General features: G+C 47.1%; 1 protein-coding gene across 5 annotated transcripts in view; it reads left to right on the top strand.

Annotated features, from left to right (window-relative positions):
• Positions 1–19,026, top strand: part of TBC1D1 (TBC1 domain family member 1) — a 215,232-nt gene that overhangs the window by 127,026 nt on the left and 69,180 nt on the right. For 3 of the 5 annotated variants that reach the window (XM_007098857.3, XM_042984764.1, XM_015545111.2), the window contains exons 10-13: positions 529–809; positions 2,745–2,906; positions 3,706–3,825; positions 4,771–4,913. In XM_007098857.3, coding sequence (XP_007098919.1) covers positions 529–809; positions 2,745–2,906; positions 3,706–3,825; positions 4,771–4,913 — 706 coding nt within the window. The remainder of the gene's footprint in view (positions 1–528; positions 810–2,744; positions 2,907–3,705; positions 3,826–4,770; positions 4,914–19,026) is intronic. The other 2 variants (XM_042984763.1, XM_007098858.3) reach the window with 2 other exon arrangements.

Below are 19,026 nucleotides of genomic sequence, written 5' to 3'. Positions count from 1 at the left end.
ATTTGCCCTGAATTGTGGCAAGAAGTGCCTAAGGAGAGATTTTTCATATTGTGAGAATAATATAGGATATAGTTTTTAACCTCAGGATTACCAAGTTGAATGTCAACATTAGATCAAAATCAGAGAGCCTTAAAATGCAGGTATAAAATACACACTCGGCAGAGATAAAGAACTTCTTGATTTGTTTAAACTGGGCAGACAAGTTCTACAAGACTCCACATGCTTCTTGAAAGCACAGTAGAGTCTTTTACAGGGAGACGGGATTATTTACAGCTTTGCTTACAACAGTCCCTCCGTCAGCTTGCATTGGGGCAGTCTCCCTAGTGGTCCAGCAGCCTAATAACATTTTGTCTCTGATGAGCTGGCACTTAATGAGCCTTCATTTCCTTCTATTTTTGGTGGCCTCTAGGTGGCATTATAGTCAGATGTGCTTATATATCAAAATGTTTTCCTGCCACTGGGATGAGAGGTTTGTAAGTCTCACAGATTCCCTGTGATGTGTCTGACCTGCTGTCCCCCCGCCACCAGGAGCCATCTGGGTGTGACAGAGAGGCCGTGCCCGCCTCTGACAGCTCCTTCAGGCTCCTCGGCTCCTTGGATGACCTGTCCAGTGACTCGGAGAGCCGGCCCGCTGAAGAGCCTGCCCCACTGACGCCCCAGCAGGGCTTCAGAAGGCGGGCGAACACCCTGAGTCACTTCCCTGTGCAATTCGAGGAGCCTCCAGAACCGGCACAGGGGTCTCCAGGGGTCGCCCAGAGGAAACTTACGAGGTATCACTCAGTGAGCACAGAGACGCCTCATGAACGAAAGTAAGATTTGTTTAAAAATGTAAATCTGTTTTTACAAAAATAGCTGGGGCATATCTGTTATTAACCAGGTATGTGCAGCCCAGGTATGTTTATTGGGTGAGAGAGAGACTTGAGTCAGGTTCTGCTCTTGGCTTAAAAAGCCAAAGCCTGAAGGCGTGTTCTGTTCCTCCCCCACCTTCCTCCCATGGGAAACGTGTAGATGTAAGAGACCCTTATTACTTGTTCAAGTAGCAAGTACAGGGATCTGGAGGAAGCAGGTAAAAACGGAGCAGAAATGGCCCTCTAAGCACGTAGTAATCACGGCTCCAGCACCGTGAGAGGCAGGAGTACTGGAGCTTAGCTGCTGGCTGTGACGGAAAACGGCCAAGGGGCGAGCAGGTGAGTCCACTCATTTGTAAACCTGGAACATTTCTGTGGTGGGAGGGAGAGGCAGCGTTCAGTTCCCAGCAGAGCGTGAGAGGCGGTGTGGATGCCTCTGTAGACGCACGGTGTTGGGTTCTGGGTGTCGCTCTGTCCCGACCGGGCAGGCCTTGTGACCTGGGCAAATTCGCTTAGCTTCTGTGGGTGACACAATTGGAACAGAGGCTTTCTGAAATCTTCCGTGGGAGAGTTCTAGATTTTGCTAACCAGATTTACTAATTTCAATAATTTGGCTGTCATGAGTGTTTCGAATTTCCTGGTGATAGAGATGGGTAAGCAATGTGGTAGTAGAAATTCTCCTAGTTCCTTCTGGGGTCCCTTGGCAATTAATTTGACCCTAACTGTCAGAGACCATAGATGGTCATAGAGTTTAAAAATCTTTAAAAAACTAAAAATCTTTTAAAATCCTTCACTTCATAATATATATAAGGGCCACACCTACATGTAGTTGCTGCCTTCCCTGGACTGACGTGTGTCCGTGAGGGTCATGCACGGGTAATGCAGAGTCAGAGTCTGTACAGAGGTGTTTGAAATGTTATGAGTACAGAAATGAAACAGTATTTGAAGGACGTAGCAAAGTCTCTCGGCTTTTTTCCAGTCGGCCATTGAGAATAGTTATGATGGTTTTTGAGAACTTGGTTGCATATATGACCCCAAAGGAGGAGGCACAGCAGAAGGTAGTATTTAACATAAGACATTTTAGAGACAAGCATAGTTGGAGGGTTTATGGGGTTCTTGTCATCTTCTTAAAACCCTGTATACCCATTACTTCTGCCCCCTGCTGCCTTCCCAGCCCTCTTTCTGGCATTTTCAGCGATCATGGAAACATCCTTGTCCAGAGATTCCTAGTTCTCTTGCTAAGCTTGCAGTTTTCACACGAGCCGAGGTGGTAGGAAATGTGTGTCCCTGACAGTACATTTCCCTGCTCCCCCAAGAATGCAGCTTCCTGATGCGTCTTGCTGGCCAGAGGTGAGGAGACGATGGAGAAGTGCTCGCCTCCCCCTGCCCCCCCACAGCAGACCCGTTTTGCTTTCCGCTCCCTTGTGAACTCTTCCCTCATTTACACACGAGAAATGAGACACTGAACTCAAGGCCAGTTATTGTTCATTTTAAAGAGAAATGTATTTTAAAAACTTTGGAGTTTGTTTTGCTTTCCTTTGCTTTTGGTTTAAATAAAAAACAAAAAAAAATTGCTGTCAGTTCCTCAAAAGGGAACAGAGGAAAAAGTACTGTTGGGTGTGCACATTTGTGAGGAATGGTCAAGAATGCTCCTTTTTTTTTTTTTTTTAAACTGAGAACTACCTTTGCCAACGAGACAGTGGACGCAGAAGAGAAGTGAAGAGCAGCCCTCTGGCTCCGTGACAGCTGGTGTTTACATATGGGGACACTGGCAGCCTAGCCCGTTCTTGCCTGATCCCTCTGTGTCCCCCCCCCCCCCCCCCCCCCCCCCCCGCCCCACCGGTGTCCCCTCCTCTTCCCGCTAATCGCCCTGCTTTCTCTCTAATTGCTATTTAGTGTGAATCATCTACCCGTTGGCGAGTCTAAAAGTTGCTCAGGTCAGTCTTCAGCTCCTGCTCCTCCACCTCGTCTTAACCCCTCTGCCTCCTCGCCAAATTTTTTTAAGTACCTAAAGCATAGCTCGAGCGGAGAACAAAGTGGGAATGCTGTGCCAAAGAGGTGAGCACACTCACACGGCAAGTTCAGTGTGGTTTGTCTTCCCGGGAGGTTCACACAGAGAGGATGAGCTGCATGGCATGCGGGAGAGAACCCGGGGCCACTGCATCTGCGTGTGTGTGTGTGTGTGTGTGTGTGTGTGTGTGTGCGTGCGCACGCGCGCTGGTCTGTTTTTGATTTTATTTTCAGTCTGTCATCCGAACTGACTTAATTTACTATGGATTAGTTACTATTGCCAGGTCTTGATGTCAAGCCATTTCTTATATACTTATTTTCACCTGCCCCTGCCCTGCTGTACACACACAGACACACACACACAATCAGCAACTGCATTTGATCGTATGTACTGGGGTTTGTGCCAAATCAGAAACTTCATCATTAATTTAGCAAAGTTATTTTTTTCCAGTTGAAAGGAAAAGTCATTTTGGGAGATGGACTGATTTTTTACGTTTTATTGTATTCTGATAAGAACGCTTAACATGAGATGCTCTTAGTGCATTTTTAGAGTGCACAGCCCAGCATTGCTAACCACAGGCACTGTGTCGTACAGCAGGTCTCTAGAGCTTATCCACGCGCATGGCTGAATGGACTGATGTTCTCAAAGTCACTCGTAGATTCCACTCATTTAAATAGAATTTTATTGACTGAATACAAAAGTTAAATCTCATTTGTAAACTTAAATTTCTTACCTGATTTAATTTTCTTAGCATGAGAACTGAAGTGTTTATTTTGAAGCTTATATTTTATACTTTTTGTGTTTGTATCTCTTTATCCTAAACTCTCTTCGCAACCAAACTCTCAGCATCTCCTACCGTAATGCCCTGCGGAAAAAACTTCGTTCTTCTTCCTCTGTGCCAAACTTTCTAAAATTTCTGGCTCCTGTAGATGAAAATAACACCTCTGATTTTATGAGCACAAAAAGGTAGGGTTTAATTTAGATATATCAAGCCTGGGTACAAGTGTTGAACTATTGATATACAGGGATTTTTCAGCTGTTTTTTTTGACACTTAAATCATTTTAGCTAAAGGATTGTTATCTTCTTTCTTATGCTTTCTTACCGAATGTCACTTGAAAAAAAGTCAACTTGTTCTCCAGTTTTGACTAGGACTAGTTTATTAATGCATTGTTTTCGGAAGACTCAAGAAAGTCTCAACCGGTTCTCTCCGTGGTAGCAGTGTTTCTGGATGGTGAGCATATGGCTGTGGCAGATGAGTCAGAATGTCTGATCTGTGAGCTGTGGTGACTGCTTACCTGCAGGTGGAAGTCACCAGGCTCCCCACGGTATCCTGCAAAGGGGAAGAAAATCACTGACTAGACTACAAGTGTTGTGTTGATAAACATACCTTTTTTGTACTTTTAAAAATATAAACGTTAAGATTGTTGTCGTTGTCAAGTAACCGTGTAATCGCTGCCTGGATTGGCTTGTGTAATTGAACTTTACTCATGTTTGTGGCCATCTGTGGAGGTACACACCTGTGCCGAGAAAACACTCCCATCCGCAGCCCAGGGGGGAAGGTGGTCCTGGTGCCAGTGCCCCTGTCAGCACTTTCTCTTTTCTCAAGTGGCACCAAGAAAGGAAATGGGAAGCTAATGATCTGTGGAGCGTATTTCTTAATGCCTTTTACAGGGGAAATGAATTAAGGGCATGTAATCTTGCTCTTTTCATGAAATGCATCCTCTGAGAAAGCAGTGCCTTCGGAGCATTGACCCCCTGTGGGCTTGATTCAACGTCCGTGATTATCTGATTATGTCCTCTTATACAAAGATAATTTATAATGTAGTGTTTTGTTTAAGAACAAGAAGTCAAGCTAAAATACCTTATTATATCTCCCCGTCAGTCATAAAGCCATCATCTTGTGCTTTCAGGGACTTTGACTCCAAAGCTAACCACCACCTTGGCGATGTCCGCGGGACCCCCGTGAAGACGCGGAGACACTCCTGGCGGCAGCAGATATTCCTCCGAGTGGCGACCCCACAGAAAGCGTGCGATTCTCCCAGCAGATACGAAGGTACCGTACACCCTGGAAACAAACCGGGTGGATGCTGGCGTGCGTCACAGCAGTGTGTTCGGTGAAAGGAGAGCTGAAGTGAGATTTCAAGTCAGAATTCTCCCGAGTTTAAAGCTGCCTCGCTAAGAAGCTCAAATGACAAGGCCTGCCGCCGTTTGCAGGGGATCCTCAGGTTCCAGGGAAGCCTGTGAGTGGACCCGGCAGCTTGCGGCACCTTGTGTGGAAAAGGGCGCCTCTGCTGAGCTGTGCCGACCCCTCACCCGGGGCACGTGGGGATGTGGAGGGTCTCGGGCCTGTTTTCGGAAGACTCAAGAAAGTCTCAACCGGTTCTCTCAGTGGTAGCAGTGTTTCTGGATGGTGAGCATATGGCTGTGGCAGATGGGTCAGGATGTCTGATCTGTGAGCTGTGGTGACTGCTTAGCTGCAGGTGGGAGTCCTTGATGCCCCACTTGCCTCCTTCCCTTGCCCCCGCGTTCCCTGGCTGCAGTCCGAGTGTCGGTTTAGCACAGCCTGGCTGCAGGGGTGCTCCCCGACCCGGCACTCTGGTTCCCCTCGGAACCTCCGTGCCTCTTCCGTTGCTGCCCCTCGGTCTGGAGTCGGGGGAAGACCGTCTTGTGCCCCCCCTCCCCCATTCCGCCTGTGTCTCCCAGGCGGAGTGTGCTGGGACTGTCTGTCTCTGGGCCTTCCTATGCTGAGTTACAATGTAAAAAACGAGTTTAAATCCAGTTCTAAACTTAAAGCTTTTTCTCGACCCAGATTTTTCAACAGCAGGTATTTCTTTTCTGTAATGTTCTTTAATCAGAAAGCTTTTGTTTTCTTTAGAAAAGCAAAGAAAAACAGTAGACTTTCAAAGATTACTTGAGTTTCTCAGACCACGTGTAGCACAGATTCATTCTTGCCCCTTGATGCACTTCTGTGCATCTGTTAAGGAGCAGCATAGGCTGCCCTGAGAGTTTCCAGAGTACTTCCCACACTGCTGCCCTGGGGGAGGACCCCTGCCCACTCCTCATGCCCCTTGCCCTCTGCCCTCTTTCTTGCTGCTTCCCACTCTTCCTCCTTCCCCTACCCTTACCTCAGAGCTCTCCTTAATATGTAATTTAAAAAACACATCCTCTGCTAATTTTTTTTTGAAGTTTATTTATTTTGAGAGAGAGAGAGTGCACATGCAAGTTAGGGAGGGGCAGAGAGAGAAGGAGAGAGAATCCTAGACCAGCTCTACACTCTCAGCACAGAGCCTGACACGGGGCTCGATCTCATGAACCATGAGGTCATGACCTGAACTGAAATCAAGAGTCAGACATTTAACCAACTGAGCCACTTAGGCGCCCCTCCTTTGCCAAATTAAACAAGAGCCTGGTTTGGGCTCCACCAGCTTTGTGATATAAATCCTATAACTTCACTTACCTTGAGTCATAAAATGGTTAGAGTGAATGTTGGCTTTTCCAGGCTCATGGGATGACAATAAATTATAAATGCAAAAATACTTTGGAAACCTAAAGACATACAAATGTAAAGTGATACAGTTATTTTTGTTAACCATTATTGAGATTGGAGCACTGGTGTTAAGCTTCCTATACTGTTGTTTCCCAGCAGGAGCAAGATTAAAGGAACGCTGGAAAGACTGGCCTTATAAATGCAGTGAGATTTTTTTAAGTCATTAAATGGAGTTATTTCAGTGGGTATCGGTTTAGAAGGTTGAAAGGTTCATTTTCATTTTTGCAGATTGTCTGGTAAAGTCCAACAGCCAGATGGTGTGACCTAGTTCCCTCTATACGTTTCTGAGCCAAAGGGGTCTGCTGGGCTGGTAGCTGTGGAAAACACCAGGCCTGTAAAGTGCGCAGCCTAGGGGGCTGTACTCCTCGTGGGCGCTTTGACCGCTGAGGAAATGCAGTGAGCTCTGCAGGCCCCGCCCCGGGACTGCTTGCTCTCTGCCTGTGTGAGGAAGTGTGGCGAGTTCCCAGATGGACACTGGTGTCTCCCAGTCGGGGTCTGAGGAACTGGAGTCAGAAGGTTAGTCAGTGCTGGCAAATGTTTGCTTCTCTGGGGGGACCCCAAGGTCAAATGGGCGATTGGAATGAGCCTTGGGCAGCACAGGAGAACATGGCCTTGTGTGGCCCAGCAGGTAGAAGCACCAGCCCCGCCATGGGTGTCCAGCTTCTCTTTTTGGAAGCTTCTGTTTTTAATTGGTTAAGCCTGGAGATACTGTACAAAACGGATGTTTCACCCCAAACTGCATTCTTGTTTGTGGCGTTTGCAGTTGACAGGGTTCCTTGATGAATTCTGGGCTAGCCAACACTGTTGGGCAAAAGTTTGTAGTGAATGGATGGGACGATGGATTGTTCCGCCAGAGGCTGGAGCGCTGAGCGGATCCCCCCAGTATCCCGAAGCCTGGGCAGCATGGTCTCCTAGGACCTGAGAACAGGGCTGATGCTCTCAGATGGTATTTTTCATCGCCCCCACTGGACACAGTGCTCAGGAGTACCTGAAAGTCCACCTGGCGGCCCGCTGAGGGTCGCTCGCAAATTGATGGAGAGCAGAGAGCTCCCCTGTCAGCATGGGAGGGCCTGGGGTGGCTGTGAAGGTGCACTTAGGGAAGGAATTTAGAGCTCATTGAAGGACGTCTTCCGAGGGCTGGAGCAAAGTGGCCTCACTTAAATCCCAGCTTTTCCCCTTAAGAGCCGTGAACTGGAAGCTGTTGAAACTTCTCCCCTGTGATACAGGATTAATTATGCCTGTTACCACACTGACTGATGTGAGGGAGCATGATGTTTCTACTGACAGTTTTTTAAAATGTTTGTTTATTCTGAGAGAGAGCCAGAGTGCATGAGTATGAGTAGGGGAGGGGTAGAGAGGGAGAGAGAGAATCCCAAGCAGGCTTCATGCTGTCAGCACAGAGCCCTACGCGGGGCTCAGTCTCACGAACTGTGAGATCATGACCTGAGCTGAGATCAAGAGTTGGATGCTTAGCTGACTGAGCCACCCAGGTGCTTTCAGAATTCATAGATTAGAAAGAAAATCAGTGAAGCGAAGGTGTAAAGTTCCAGTGTAAAATTCCCTCCTGTGGTGTGGAAGGTCCCTCTGGTACTCTGGGCCCCCTGCTTCTCCTGCCTCAGCCCCTCCACATGGGGGCGCCGTGGGGCCTTCCTGCTGCGTGGAGCCCCTGGGGGAGCTGCCTTGCCTAATGGCAGGGGTTTGGATTTCTCTTAACTGCCAGTGTGAGCGGGATGGCCTTGCCTCACTCTTCCCGAGCCTCGGTGGAGAGACCCGCCCACCACTGAGCTCTCTTCCCACCCAGGTCCTCGCAGCGCCCTGTGAGGGGTTGGGGAGGGCGGGGAAGAAGGGGCAGTGACTGGAGGGAGACCCAGGAGGGGGCGCTGAGCTGTGATTTGTGGCTGAAACAACAGAACAGCAGTAACACCAGCAGTGGGATTTCGAGGTTTCACAATAGCGCCCCAGTATCGTAGTGGCCGTGCCTCGCGGGGATTGTGGAGACAGGCCTGTGGTGATGTATTTAATGTATTGAAATGTGCCACAGTAATGGGTTTAAAACTCTTGGTGCTGGGTGGCTGGGAGCGTAGTAAGGCCATGGCAGCCTGCCCCGTTTTAGAACAGTTCTGAATTTTCAGATGAACTTCTTGGATTGAGCCACATCCTGCTCCCTGTCCTTCCATCCCTGGTCTCTGCGGCCACACGGAACATACTTGTACTTCCTGTTCTTCAGATGGCAGGGGGTCATGGAGACCACCGCTTCCTCTACAGCTCTTCCCCAGCCTAACTGCCCTCATTCCTTGGCGCTCATACGGGTGACTGCTGAGTCCCGTCCAGCCCAAGTCCTGTCCTCTGAGCGCACACTGCCCCTGCTGCGGGGCCCTGCACCCCCCGGGGGCTCCTGCTGGCTCGGCCAGGCCCTCCCCTGCACCTCCTCCTTCCTCTGAGTGGCCACTCAGTGTTTTCTTAATGTGGCCTCCCCTACAGAATCTGTTTCTGCTTTAAGTAATTGACTCACATTCCTGGCTCTTACTAGATCTTGTCCTTTGGGGCATTAGCTGTTATTTAAAAATTGGGATGATTTCTCTTGGTGCACTCGAAAGAGGTTTTTTTTAAAAAGCTGTTTCCCAAGCACCTTGTACCTGTGAAGTGCTAGAGCATTGGTTTTGGCCAGTCCTTTTGGAAATTTTTTCTTTAATTCTTTTTTTTTGTAACGTTTTATTTATTTTTTGAGAGAGAGAGAGAGAGCATGTGTTCAAGTGGAGGAGGGACAGAGGATCTTAAGCGGGCTCTGTGCTGCTAGGCTGGCAATGGAGCCACTCAGGCCCTCCTCTTGGGATGGTTCTGAAGCTTGATTCTCGTGAGGAGTACATTGTCCAGAGCAATGTGAAGTTGGCGGGCCATGCCCTCTGGGCTTTTAAGTACTGAACACAGCAGAGCCCTGCATGCACGCTGCTCCTGCCCTGCCTGCCCAGTCCATACTCATCACTGAGTCTTCCCCAGCTATGGAGCGACTGTCCATTTTCCTCCCTCTCCTGCAGGAAGGGTCCTGAGAGGCCCCCATGCAATGCCAGGTGAGCGCCACGATACATCGGCCACCTGGTTGCTCTGATGGAGGCTTCGGCGGGGGCCCCTCGCTCTTGCCACCCATGCCCCACCTGAGGACTTTGCATAGCTGTTCCCTCGGTCTGGAATGCTCTTCCCCGATATTCTCATGATTCACTCCTTCCTCTGCTTCAGATCGTTGCTTAACATTAGCTTTTCAACAAGGCCTCTCCTGGCCACTCTGTTTCACACTGCACCTTCCCCTCCTACCACCAGACATTCCTGACCTCCTTATCCTGACTTTCCCGGAGCACTTATCTCCTTGTAGAGTGCTTTGGCAGTCACTTATTCATGATTTCTATCATTGGGTTCTCTAACCCTTGTGGGTTTGATGACTTTTAAAGGAAGGCAAGTAAATTGCTCAGATTTTTACAAACTTAGTACTTATTCATTAGTGATTTCTTACCAGACTCTCCCTTCCTCCTCTATAGGAACTTGTCCTTTATGTTCTTTTTTTAGAGTTAAATACTGTATGAATTTTTGGGTTGTATTGTAGGTACTTTATATGAAAGAGGAAGAGAGGAGAGAGAGAATAAAAGCATTTAGGACTCTGAATTGGTATAATAATAATCACTTATGCCGTCATTAATGGCAAGTGCTTTATATGAATTATTTCATTCCCAGTCAACCTTATGAAGGTTGGCATTTTTATTACACCTGTTTCACAGATGAGGGAGCAGATGCTTGGAGTGGCTTAAATCACTTTCCCCAAACCGCAGAGCTAGTGGGAGACAGAGGCAGGACTGGAGCACATGGGTCTGTGCCCCAAAGCTCATGCTGTGAACTGCACACAAGCCTGGCTGCAGTCGGGGATGCACAGCATCACTCCCGGGTATGCCCCCTCTTCGGGAGTGAGCTCCCCTGCAGGCACCTGCCCTGGACATCTATTCTGTCTCTCCACGGGTCTCCCTGTCTGTCCACGGGGCATCCACATGTTTCTGAGTCTTTTAATGTATGGACTCGCCTTTGGTCAGCCACCTCTTCTTCCATGTCCATATTGGGTCTGGAGTATGCAGGGGACGGGGAGAGATTTCTCAGTATATGTCTGTGAATTTTCTTCTCCCAGATAAGTCATCTTCATCCTCTGCCACTGTCTGCTCCCCATCTTTAGGGTACAGCGATGCCACCACTTTCTGCTTGGACCCACATTGTAGCTCTCTGTGTGTTCCCTTGCAGCTGAGACTCCTCCAGATCCTCAGACACCTTACAGCCCCAAGGTTGCTGCTTTGGATAGACTGTCCCCGCAGACTGTGTGTTGCTAGAGGTGGCTTGTGGCCTCTGTTCCTGCTTTTCCCTGGGGGCTGGACCCGTGGGCAGCCCGGCTGTCTGCAGCAGGTGGCCACTGTGAGCTCATTCCCTGACTTGGGCATGGCGAACATAAAAATGTGTTTGCAGGGAGCCCTGAATGGTGCCTTTTAAAATGTTTCAGATGCTCAGAGTGACTGCCTGTGACTATTTTGTGTTTATATTCTGGCAGTGCAAACTTAAATGGACAGGAAACCTTTGTAGCCTTTTTTTCGAGCTGAAAAAGTGAGGCAGATATTTGTACCATCCTGCCCATTTCATCCCACTTACAAAATACTAATAAAGCACCAGTGACTTATAAACCGTTTGCGTAGTGTTAAGGATACAAGGGAAGGAGAAATAGAATTTCCTGTAACTTTGGGGTTCTCATTTTTTAATACGTGGGCTAAAACCTGGAGAAGATGGGTGTTAGTGAAGAATGTGGCTCTAACTAACTATAGTGCTAAAAGAGAGGAAACTATAAAGGCAGTGTGGACAGAGGTGGAGACAGAACTGGACAAATGCTGCCTCCAACAATATCAGCCTGCCATTTACTCAGGGTGTTTCACTGTCTATATACAAAATCTCTGTGAAATAATTAGGTTGCAAGAATCTGAATTTTGTTTTGGAGACCCATCTGGAGTAGGTGGGCAATTTCTATTCAGAAATTTACCCACCCATGTCTAGGAGGACCAGCACAAACGTTCCCAAATCCCAGACTTTTATTTTTGTAATTCTTGTAGGAGTCCCTGCCTGACTTTAGCAAAGTCTAGGAGGGATGGTTTCCATTCTGAACTTCAGAGAGGCAGGTCAGGTGTATGAATGCATTGAAGGGAAACCATAAGTGGGGGAACCACCAATTCGTACTTGAAGACTTGGCAAGGCAAATGTTTTTGTAATGAAACAAACACAGGTAGGTCATAAAATAGAATACAGAAAGCCGCCTGGTTGCTTAAATTTAATGCAAAATTCTTCAGTGATGCTTTAAGTTTGTGGTGACCACTTATGGCTACTGCCCCAGAAACCCCAGGAAAGCACGTGCTCTCTCCTCCGTGTTCTGAGTTCTTTGGTTGAGGAGTTGGTGAGATGGTGAGCTTGTAAAAGGTCCCCACTTGGTAGACTATAAACTCCACAGATGTGGTATCAGGGGGATGCCGTCAAATCTGCCATAGGGCAAAGCTGCTGAGGGTTGCGAGTGTTTCGGGCTGAATTTGTCGGGCACGGCTGAGCGCAGACATAATTGTTCTGAGGGGGTGGTGGTGCTGAGGTCTGGATGGCAGCCTTCTTATTTTTAGAGCCTTCCCACGGGTGATCCCACCACGGGCCTGAACTGAAGATAAAGTGGGGGAGCTGCTCTCATCCCCGAGAAGTCAGGAATGAACCTGTATATTGAATGGCTTCCTCTGGACATGGTCTCGAATGTTCATGTGCTTAGGATCCTCTGAGGTGTTTGTACAGAGACAGGTTCTGGTCCTGGGGGTCCATATGGATCCGGAGGGTCTCCCTTCCTAACAGGCTCCCCAGTGATGCTGATGGTGCTGGTCCACTCTGGGTAGCAAGGGCTTAGAACAAGCAACCACGGGGAATCCAGCCCAGACCTTCTAGACCTAGAATGGGGGCTCCCGTGCCTCTTCCTGCTATTGTGCATCACTGACGCTGCCCTAAGGAGTCACCCACGAGTCTCAGACCTCCAGGAGATCTGGGTCACCAGTGACATTTTTTGAGGAGGTTTGTGCTGCCTGGAGAAGAAACGAGTTTGTCTGGTGGGAAAAATGCAGTGATAAACATGTGCTAAAAGGGGTAAGACAAATTTGATATGTGCCAAATGAAACCAAGCATATGGCTCTCTGCCTCTTTCCTGCCACCTTAGTTTCCAGGGATGCTTTGTGTCTTGGGTGGCCCCCAGGTCACAGAGACCGTGCAGGTGTTTTCTTAGCAGTGGGCTCTGACCTAATTGTCAGGACTGCAAAAAATGCAGAAAGTCAACTTCCGACCAGGTACTTGGTAGTAGAGACACTGCGTGGTTTTGCCCCATTGTGTATCATACAAGAGATAATTTTTTCGTGTTAAATATTTTTTTAGGTAACTCTCGACTCTGGAAAGAGGAAAAATCATCTGAATTACCTCTGTGTGCAAAGGAACAATTTTGGTGTTAGTCTGATACCTTTCATTGAAGCGTTTCAGATTACATTGTGTGTTGACAGACTTGACCACCAGTAGAAGCCATCAGGCTTTGGATGCCTTGTTTAAAAGAGAAAATAGGAAAACCCATCTAATCTAGATAAGATTTATTGATTGGAAACCCATAAATAGTCCAGTGAAACTACTGTTCAAAGAGTTTTGTGTTTGACTGTAGCTGTGTCTAGTTTATGATAAGCTTAAGTCTGTTGGGTTAGATGTAAACAGTAATGGCAAGACTAAGGAATATAATCTAAATCTTTATAATGATTACTTTATGTCGTGAAAATATAGAAACTATTGTATAACTATGATTTATTTGTGTTGTACATTGCCAAATTTTCAAGAATTTATATACCATTAGTAAATTTTAATGGATCGTGTAAGCGGAACGACTACAGGTAAAACTTTACTGAAAATGTGAGCATCATAGTGACATCTGTATGACCTTTTGTTACGATCCCTGGTTCTTAGCTTTCACTGCGTGCACCAAAGTCACTTGGGGAGATTTTAAAATATGCGTTGCACCTGCCCCTCTGCATTCTGCCTCACCTCACGAGTCAGTTGCGTATGGAGCCTGGGCATGAATTCTTAAAAACAAAAAAACAAAACAAAACAAAAAAACCCCAAAACTCCCCACAAAGGATTTTGATTGCTGTCCCAGTTATTACTGGTCTAGACTTTAGAGGGTGACTTGAGGTGCTGTCACCACTTGGTGGCAGTGTTGTTCCCTGTGTCTTTATGGTCCTACATTCTTTCCAAGCTCAAAAATCCCTTTTCTTCCCTGTGATTTTGTTTTTGGTCTTGTTTTTGTTACAGTATGTATCTTCCTTGCTCATTTACAGCTTATTTGAATGGAGAGCCACCTTCTGAAATTGAGATGTTTTTCTTTTTCTACAGAGTTTTAGGGCGTGGGTAAAATAAGAAAGAAAAAAAATAGTATCTGATTTCCAGAGTCCCATGGTTCTTTAAAATAGTTACTAATTTACTCTCCATATAACTTTGCTTTTCTGTAGTGAATAAAGACCAGGTTCAAGATAAAATATTGTAAGCCAGAAATCTGATTGTTCATGGATTCCTGTAGTTTGAAGCTACTAGAATTTTTCCACTTTATTGTGCTTCTTGGCACGTCATTACTGACATTGGGAAGCCATAGTGAATGGCAAGATTTTGCCTTAGTTTGCTGTTTTTGTGCATGATAACAATTGCAAGTTAGCTCTGACAGAGCTTTTCCTAATTAACCATTGGTGTTTAAACAGTCGGTCCTTACACTTGGTGCAAAGCCTAGAGCTAAGGTTGATGAGACAAACATACCATCTCAGCCTCTGCTGCTTGGTAGGAAGGCTGCGGTACGCAGAGGGCCAAGGGCCTGGGCACTGGGGGCCCTGGGGTCTGAAGGCCTGGTTCTGAGTCCCTGCTTCCAGCACCCTAGCTGGCAGAGATTTCCCCCTCAGGGCCAATCTTACTCCAGAGCCTGTGCCTGTGTGCCTGCAGGATTGAAGTCCAAAGTGGAAGGTCTTGATTTGTCACCTTTCAGTCTTAATCTGTAGGTGTTAGGGAGCCATTGAAGTTTATAGAGCAAGGGAATGGTAAGAAGTTTGAAAATACTTCCAGGGGAGTAAAATCTGTAGACCTATCTGAACATGAAACAGCCTCAAAATCAGGGCAGGACTAGGGTGAGGCAAGCAGGTGAGCTGCGTGCAAAATTCAAGGAGGCACTCGCTGTCAAGGTCCCGCAGGTACAGGCCCTGCACCTACACAGTCCTAAGAATGAGCATCTCCTTGAATCTTGCACCTGAGGTGCCTGCCTCCCTCATAATCCTCTGGGCCCTTCTACGGTTATGCGGTTTTCCCTACGGCCTGTTCGTGTGACCTGGACAGCTCTCCCAGGCAGGTTAGCTTAGCCCTGAGGACGCATTTGGCAGGAAGGGTTTGCTTTGTCTAAAAAACAGCTTTATTGCACTATAATTCATATACTGTACAATTCACCCATTTAAAGTGTACAATTCATCGTTTTTATCCCTACACTCATGGAGTTGTACAGCCATTAGCACCATCTAATTTTAAACCGTTTTAGTCCGCCCAGAAGGAAGCCCATGGCTGCCACTTCCATGCGTACCACGCCTCCTTCAAACCTGAGACAACTGCTCATCTGTTTTCTGTGTCTCTAGACTGCCTGTTGGGAACGTGTCATAGATGTGGAATCACATGCTCCGTGGTCCTTTGTGGCTTTCTTCACTTAGCGTGTTCTCAACGTTCATCGTGTTATAGTACATATTAGTGCTTTGTTCCTTTTCATGGTCCGTTAATATTCCCTTGTATGGATGCGCCACATTTTGTTTGCTTACCAGCTGAGGGGGAGTGTTTGGGTTCTTCCCACCTGTTGGCTGTTAGCAACAGTGCTGCTGTGAACATTCAGGGATGTGTTTTTGTGTGGATGCATGGTAAGGGTTTTTATGGATGAGCTGGTGTCAACCCGTCCTCCTCTGGGAGGGGCTTTGAGTTGTCACCTGTGATTCTGACCATTAGGATTGTTAGGCCAGTGGGGGCCAGTGGGATTTGATGCCCCAGGAGCAGGCTTCTCTCCTGGCTGGCCTTGTTTACCTTTCTTCTGCTTCAGGCTGAGTGAGAGGGTGCGGGGGACTCTGGTGTTGCCCCCAGCAGCACCTGGAAAGGTGAGGGATCAGGGGAGCCTCTCTTATCCCCTCCCAGGAGCCATCAGAGGGCCACAGGTTAGTGGTATTGACCCAAGACTACATTTCCTTTAGCTGTTCTCAAAATGAACGTGCTCAAGACCCCCTTGGAGGACTCAACACACATTACTGTTGCTCAGGTCTAACGCTTCTGGTTCTGGAGATGTAGTTCTTGGGGGAGCCTGAGAATTTGCGTTTTTTACGGGTTCCCAGGTGATGCTGATGCTGTGGGTTTAGTGACCACACTTTGAAGCCCTCCGAATCTCACAGTGTAGTGGTTGATAGGCAAGGGTTCATCCTATTCTGATTTAAACTCCAAAAAAGCCCTCAGTGGTTCTTAGTAAAATGAAGAGAAGATTGAGAATTAGAAATGTGTTCAATGGCAGATTATGAAACAGCCAACAGATCCTTTTTTTTTTTTTTTGCTATAAAGGTAATCAAATATTAATACTAGCCATTATAATTCTCCTTATCATGTGTTAAACACGTGGTGTTTGCATTCTTACGCAGCTGGGTGGTAATTCTCACAGTGACTGTGCTGTAGGTGGCACTGCCCGCTACCTGGGAGGTGAGGCTGGAAACGCTGGGCCATATGGCCACGGCGCCCACGGCACTTGGTTCACACAGCTACGAAGCAAGCCGTGTCGGTTCTAAATCCAGTCTCTTAAACTCAGTGATGAACCGTTGCGTTTTAGGAATGTTTGCTTAAATCTGTGTGTGTGATAGGTGAAAGCAATTCTTAGTCTGGAAGGACTCTAAAATTCACCGTTAGCCCCTAATACAGCACCCAGTTTAGGCATTATTGTATCATATTTTTCAAAAACAGAATTAGAATCTTCCTGGTTGAATAGTTTCTGTTAATCTCACTTATTTAAGTGAAGGGACGTGTATCTCCTAGAGGTGGCAAAGCCGTACGTCCCCACTGGACATGAGCTGGCGGCTCCAGAATTACAGCTGTTGGCACACTTGGTGAGTTCTTGATTTTGTAAAATCTGGAGATAAAGCCAAAGGACGCATTAAACTACTTTCTAAATGGATTTTTTTCCTCAAGTAAATTTGTTTCATGACTTTCGTATGAATGAAAATGTTTGCGGAATGGATACTGACAAGATTTTAAGCCTCACTTATTGATCTAGAAATGCTACATTATGGTCTTCTATGATTCTGAAAATAATTTGTAGTACTAAACTGTGCATTTTGTACTTGAGAGAGCATAGGTTTTTCACAGGAAGTTGAAGTACTATTATGGTTCATTTCCTGAGCAGGTGTGTTAGCTTGAGAACTTTCGACTAAGGACAGTTCTGGTGATGAGAGATTGTAGTCTTACCTCAGTGGGTTCGGGTTTTAGATTTTTTTTTTTTTTTTTTTTTTTTTTTTTTGCAGCGTCACCTTTCCCCAAACAGTTACTGAGGGGAAGTTTTTCTTTTTCTTCTTGGCACTGGCCTTGTGCTGGGGGGCTGGGGCTGGGGCGGGTCATGGAGGCAGTTGACTTGTTCAGCCTTGCAAGGCTTCAGACTCAGGAACTTAGGGGTCGGAGGTGGGAGTACCTGCCTTAACAAAGTGGTCTTTCTTCCTATTACTGTTTGCAAAATGTGTTCATCGTTCTCCCCTAGAGAAATCTGTACGTATTGCATTCTGGAACTTTTCTTCCATTATTCCCAACACTGCAGTGTGTCCTATCAGGTGTAGGTCCCAGTGCAGAACCGGGTGCGTACAGTTAGACCAGAGGTTTTACTGGCTCGTAGTAAAGTCACTGGGCTGCCATTCATTTGTTGGGGGTTCCTCCTCATCTCCTACTGCCCGATTTCTCTGCCCTGCCAGTTGCACATTTTTTTTAGCTCCTCACTTCTCGGTGCCATTTATTGTCATTTAGGGACTGTCTGACCGAATGTATTAGAAATCTTGCTACTCTGGCATAACTGAGGAGGGACTGATTTTTCTCACACACACATACACACAAAAGCAGTATGGGTAATGTTAGAACAAGGCTAGTTCACTGGCTCCATGATCTTACCAGTGATCTGGGATCCTTCCTGTTTCATCCTCCTGCATGGCTCATGGTCACAAGATGGCTGCCCCACCTTCAGCTTCCCCTATGTTTCCAAGCTGAGTGAAGAGGGAACCAACAAGGAGGAAAAAGGTGATCCCTCTATATCAAGAGAGCAAGGCTGTTGCAGAAATCCCAAGTAGAGCCCCACTTGGTCTCATTATCTGAACTGTGTCAGGGGCCACTCATCACCACAAGGGAGGCTGGGAGACATGAATTATGCCTGAGCATGTTGCTACCTTATGCAATATCCCCTTTTGTAAGGACGAAGGGGAGAATGGGTATGGGGTGGGGAGCCAGGGCGACAGTGGCACTGCCCGTGCACAGTGCTTCACTGCTCACTCATGTGCTGTGCTTCTTGCAGCCATGATTTCTCATGGATGGTGTCCTTCGCCCAGAATGCTCCTCTCACTCTCTGGTCCCCTCTGCACCCAACATACTGCACATCAGCACTGATAGACTCTCCTACTCCTTCCAGGCCACTTCAGTGTCCCTGTCTCTTCCTCTTTCTCTTGGACATAATCAGCCTCTCCTTCTCTAATGCTTGTCCCTGCTGGAGAGCTACTTTGTGTTCGGGTTTTCTATCTGGACCTCTAGATCTGTGCTGGTAATTGCCACTAGCCACATAAAGCTGGTTAACCTTAAATGTTGACTAATTGCCCTTAAATACGGTACAAAATTTAGTTCCTCACTCTAGCCCCACTTCAAGTGCTCTAGAGCCACATGTGGCCAGTGGCTGGCTTTAGGACATTTCCCTCCGTCAAATTCTCTTGGCCTGCACTTGACTGCTCTAGATGATGAGCTCTTTGAGGGCTCATTTTGCCCTGACTCCATCGCTCAGAACCGCAAGTGCAGCGTTGAGGTTGGTGCTTGTGTTGTGTCGTCTCCTAACTGAAATTGTAAACTTTGGGCAGGGGTTATAGACATTCCACAACCAACATGGCTTCTAAAAATATTGTTACTGGATATGTAAGAGGTATTGAGTCCACTGCTTTTAAGGAATCATAAAAGCACATGCGGACTTTGAAAGTCACGTTTCAAATTTCTCATTTAGAGATGAAGAAACGGAGACTCAGAGAAGGAAAGGGACCTCCGTAAGGTCATATAGGCAGTCGGTGGTAAGAGGACTCGACTCTTGGTTGTCATAGCTGCATTCGCTTCTGCGTCCGTGAAACCAGCCCTGATTATCACCAACCTGCTCTCCCTAATTATGTTCTATTCTTGCCGATCCACCAGCTTCTAGTTTCTTGAGAGAGGAAGTTGTTTGCAGCGCTCAGCTGTCCTCAGATGCCCACTGCGTATAGGCGGTGCTCAGGGA

The sequence above is a fragment of the Panthera tigris genome, chromosome B1, assembly GCF_018350195.1.
Source record: "Panthera tigris isolate Pti1 chromosome B1, P.tigris_Pti1_mat1.1, whole genome shotgun sequence".
Taxonomy (NCBI): domain Eukaryota; kingdom Metazoa; phylum Chordata; class Mammalia; order Carnivora; family Felidae; genus Panthera; species Panthera tigris.
This window is presented reverse-complemented; position numbering and strand designations above follow the sequence as displayed.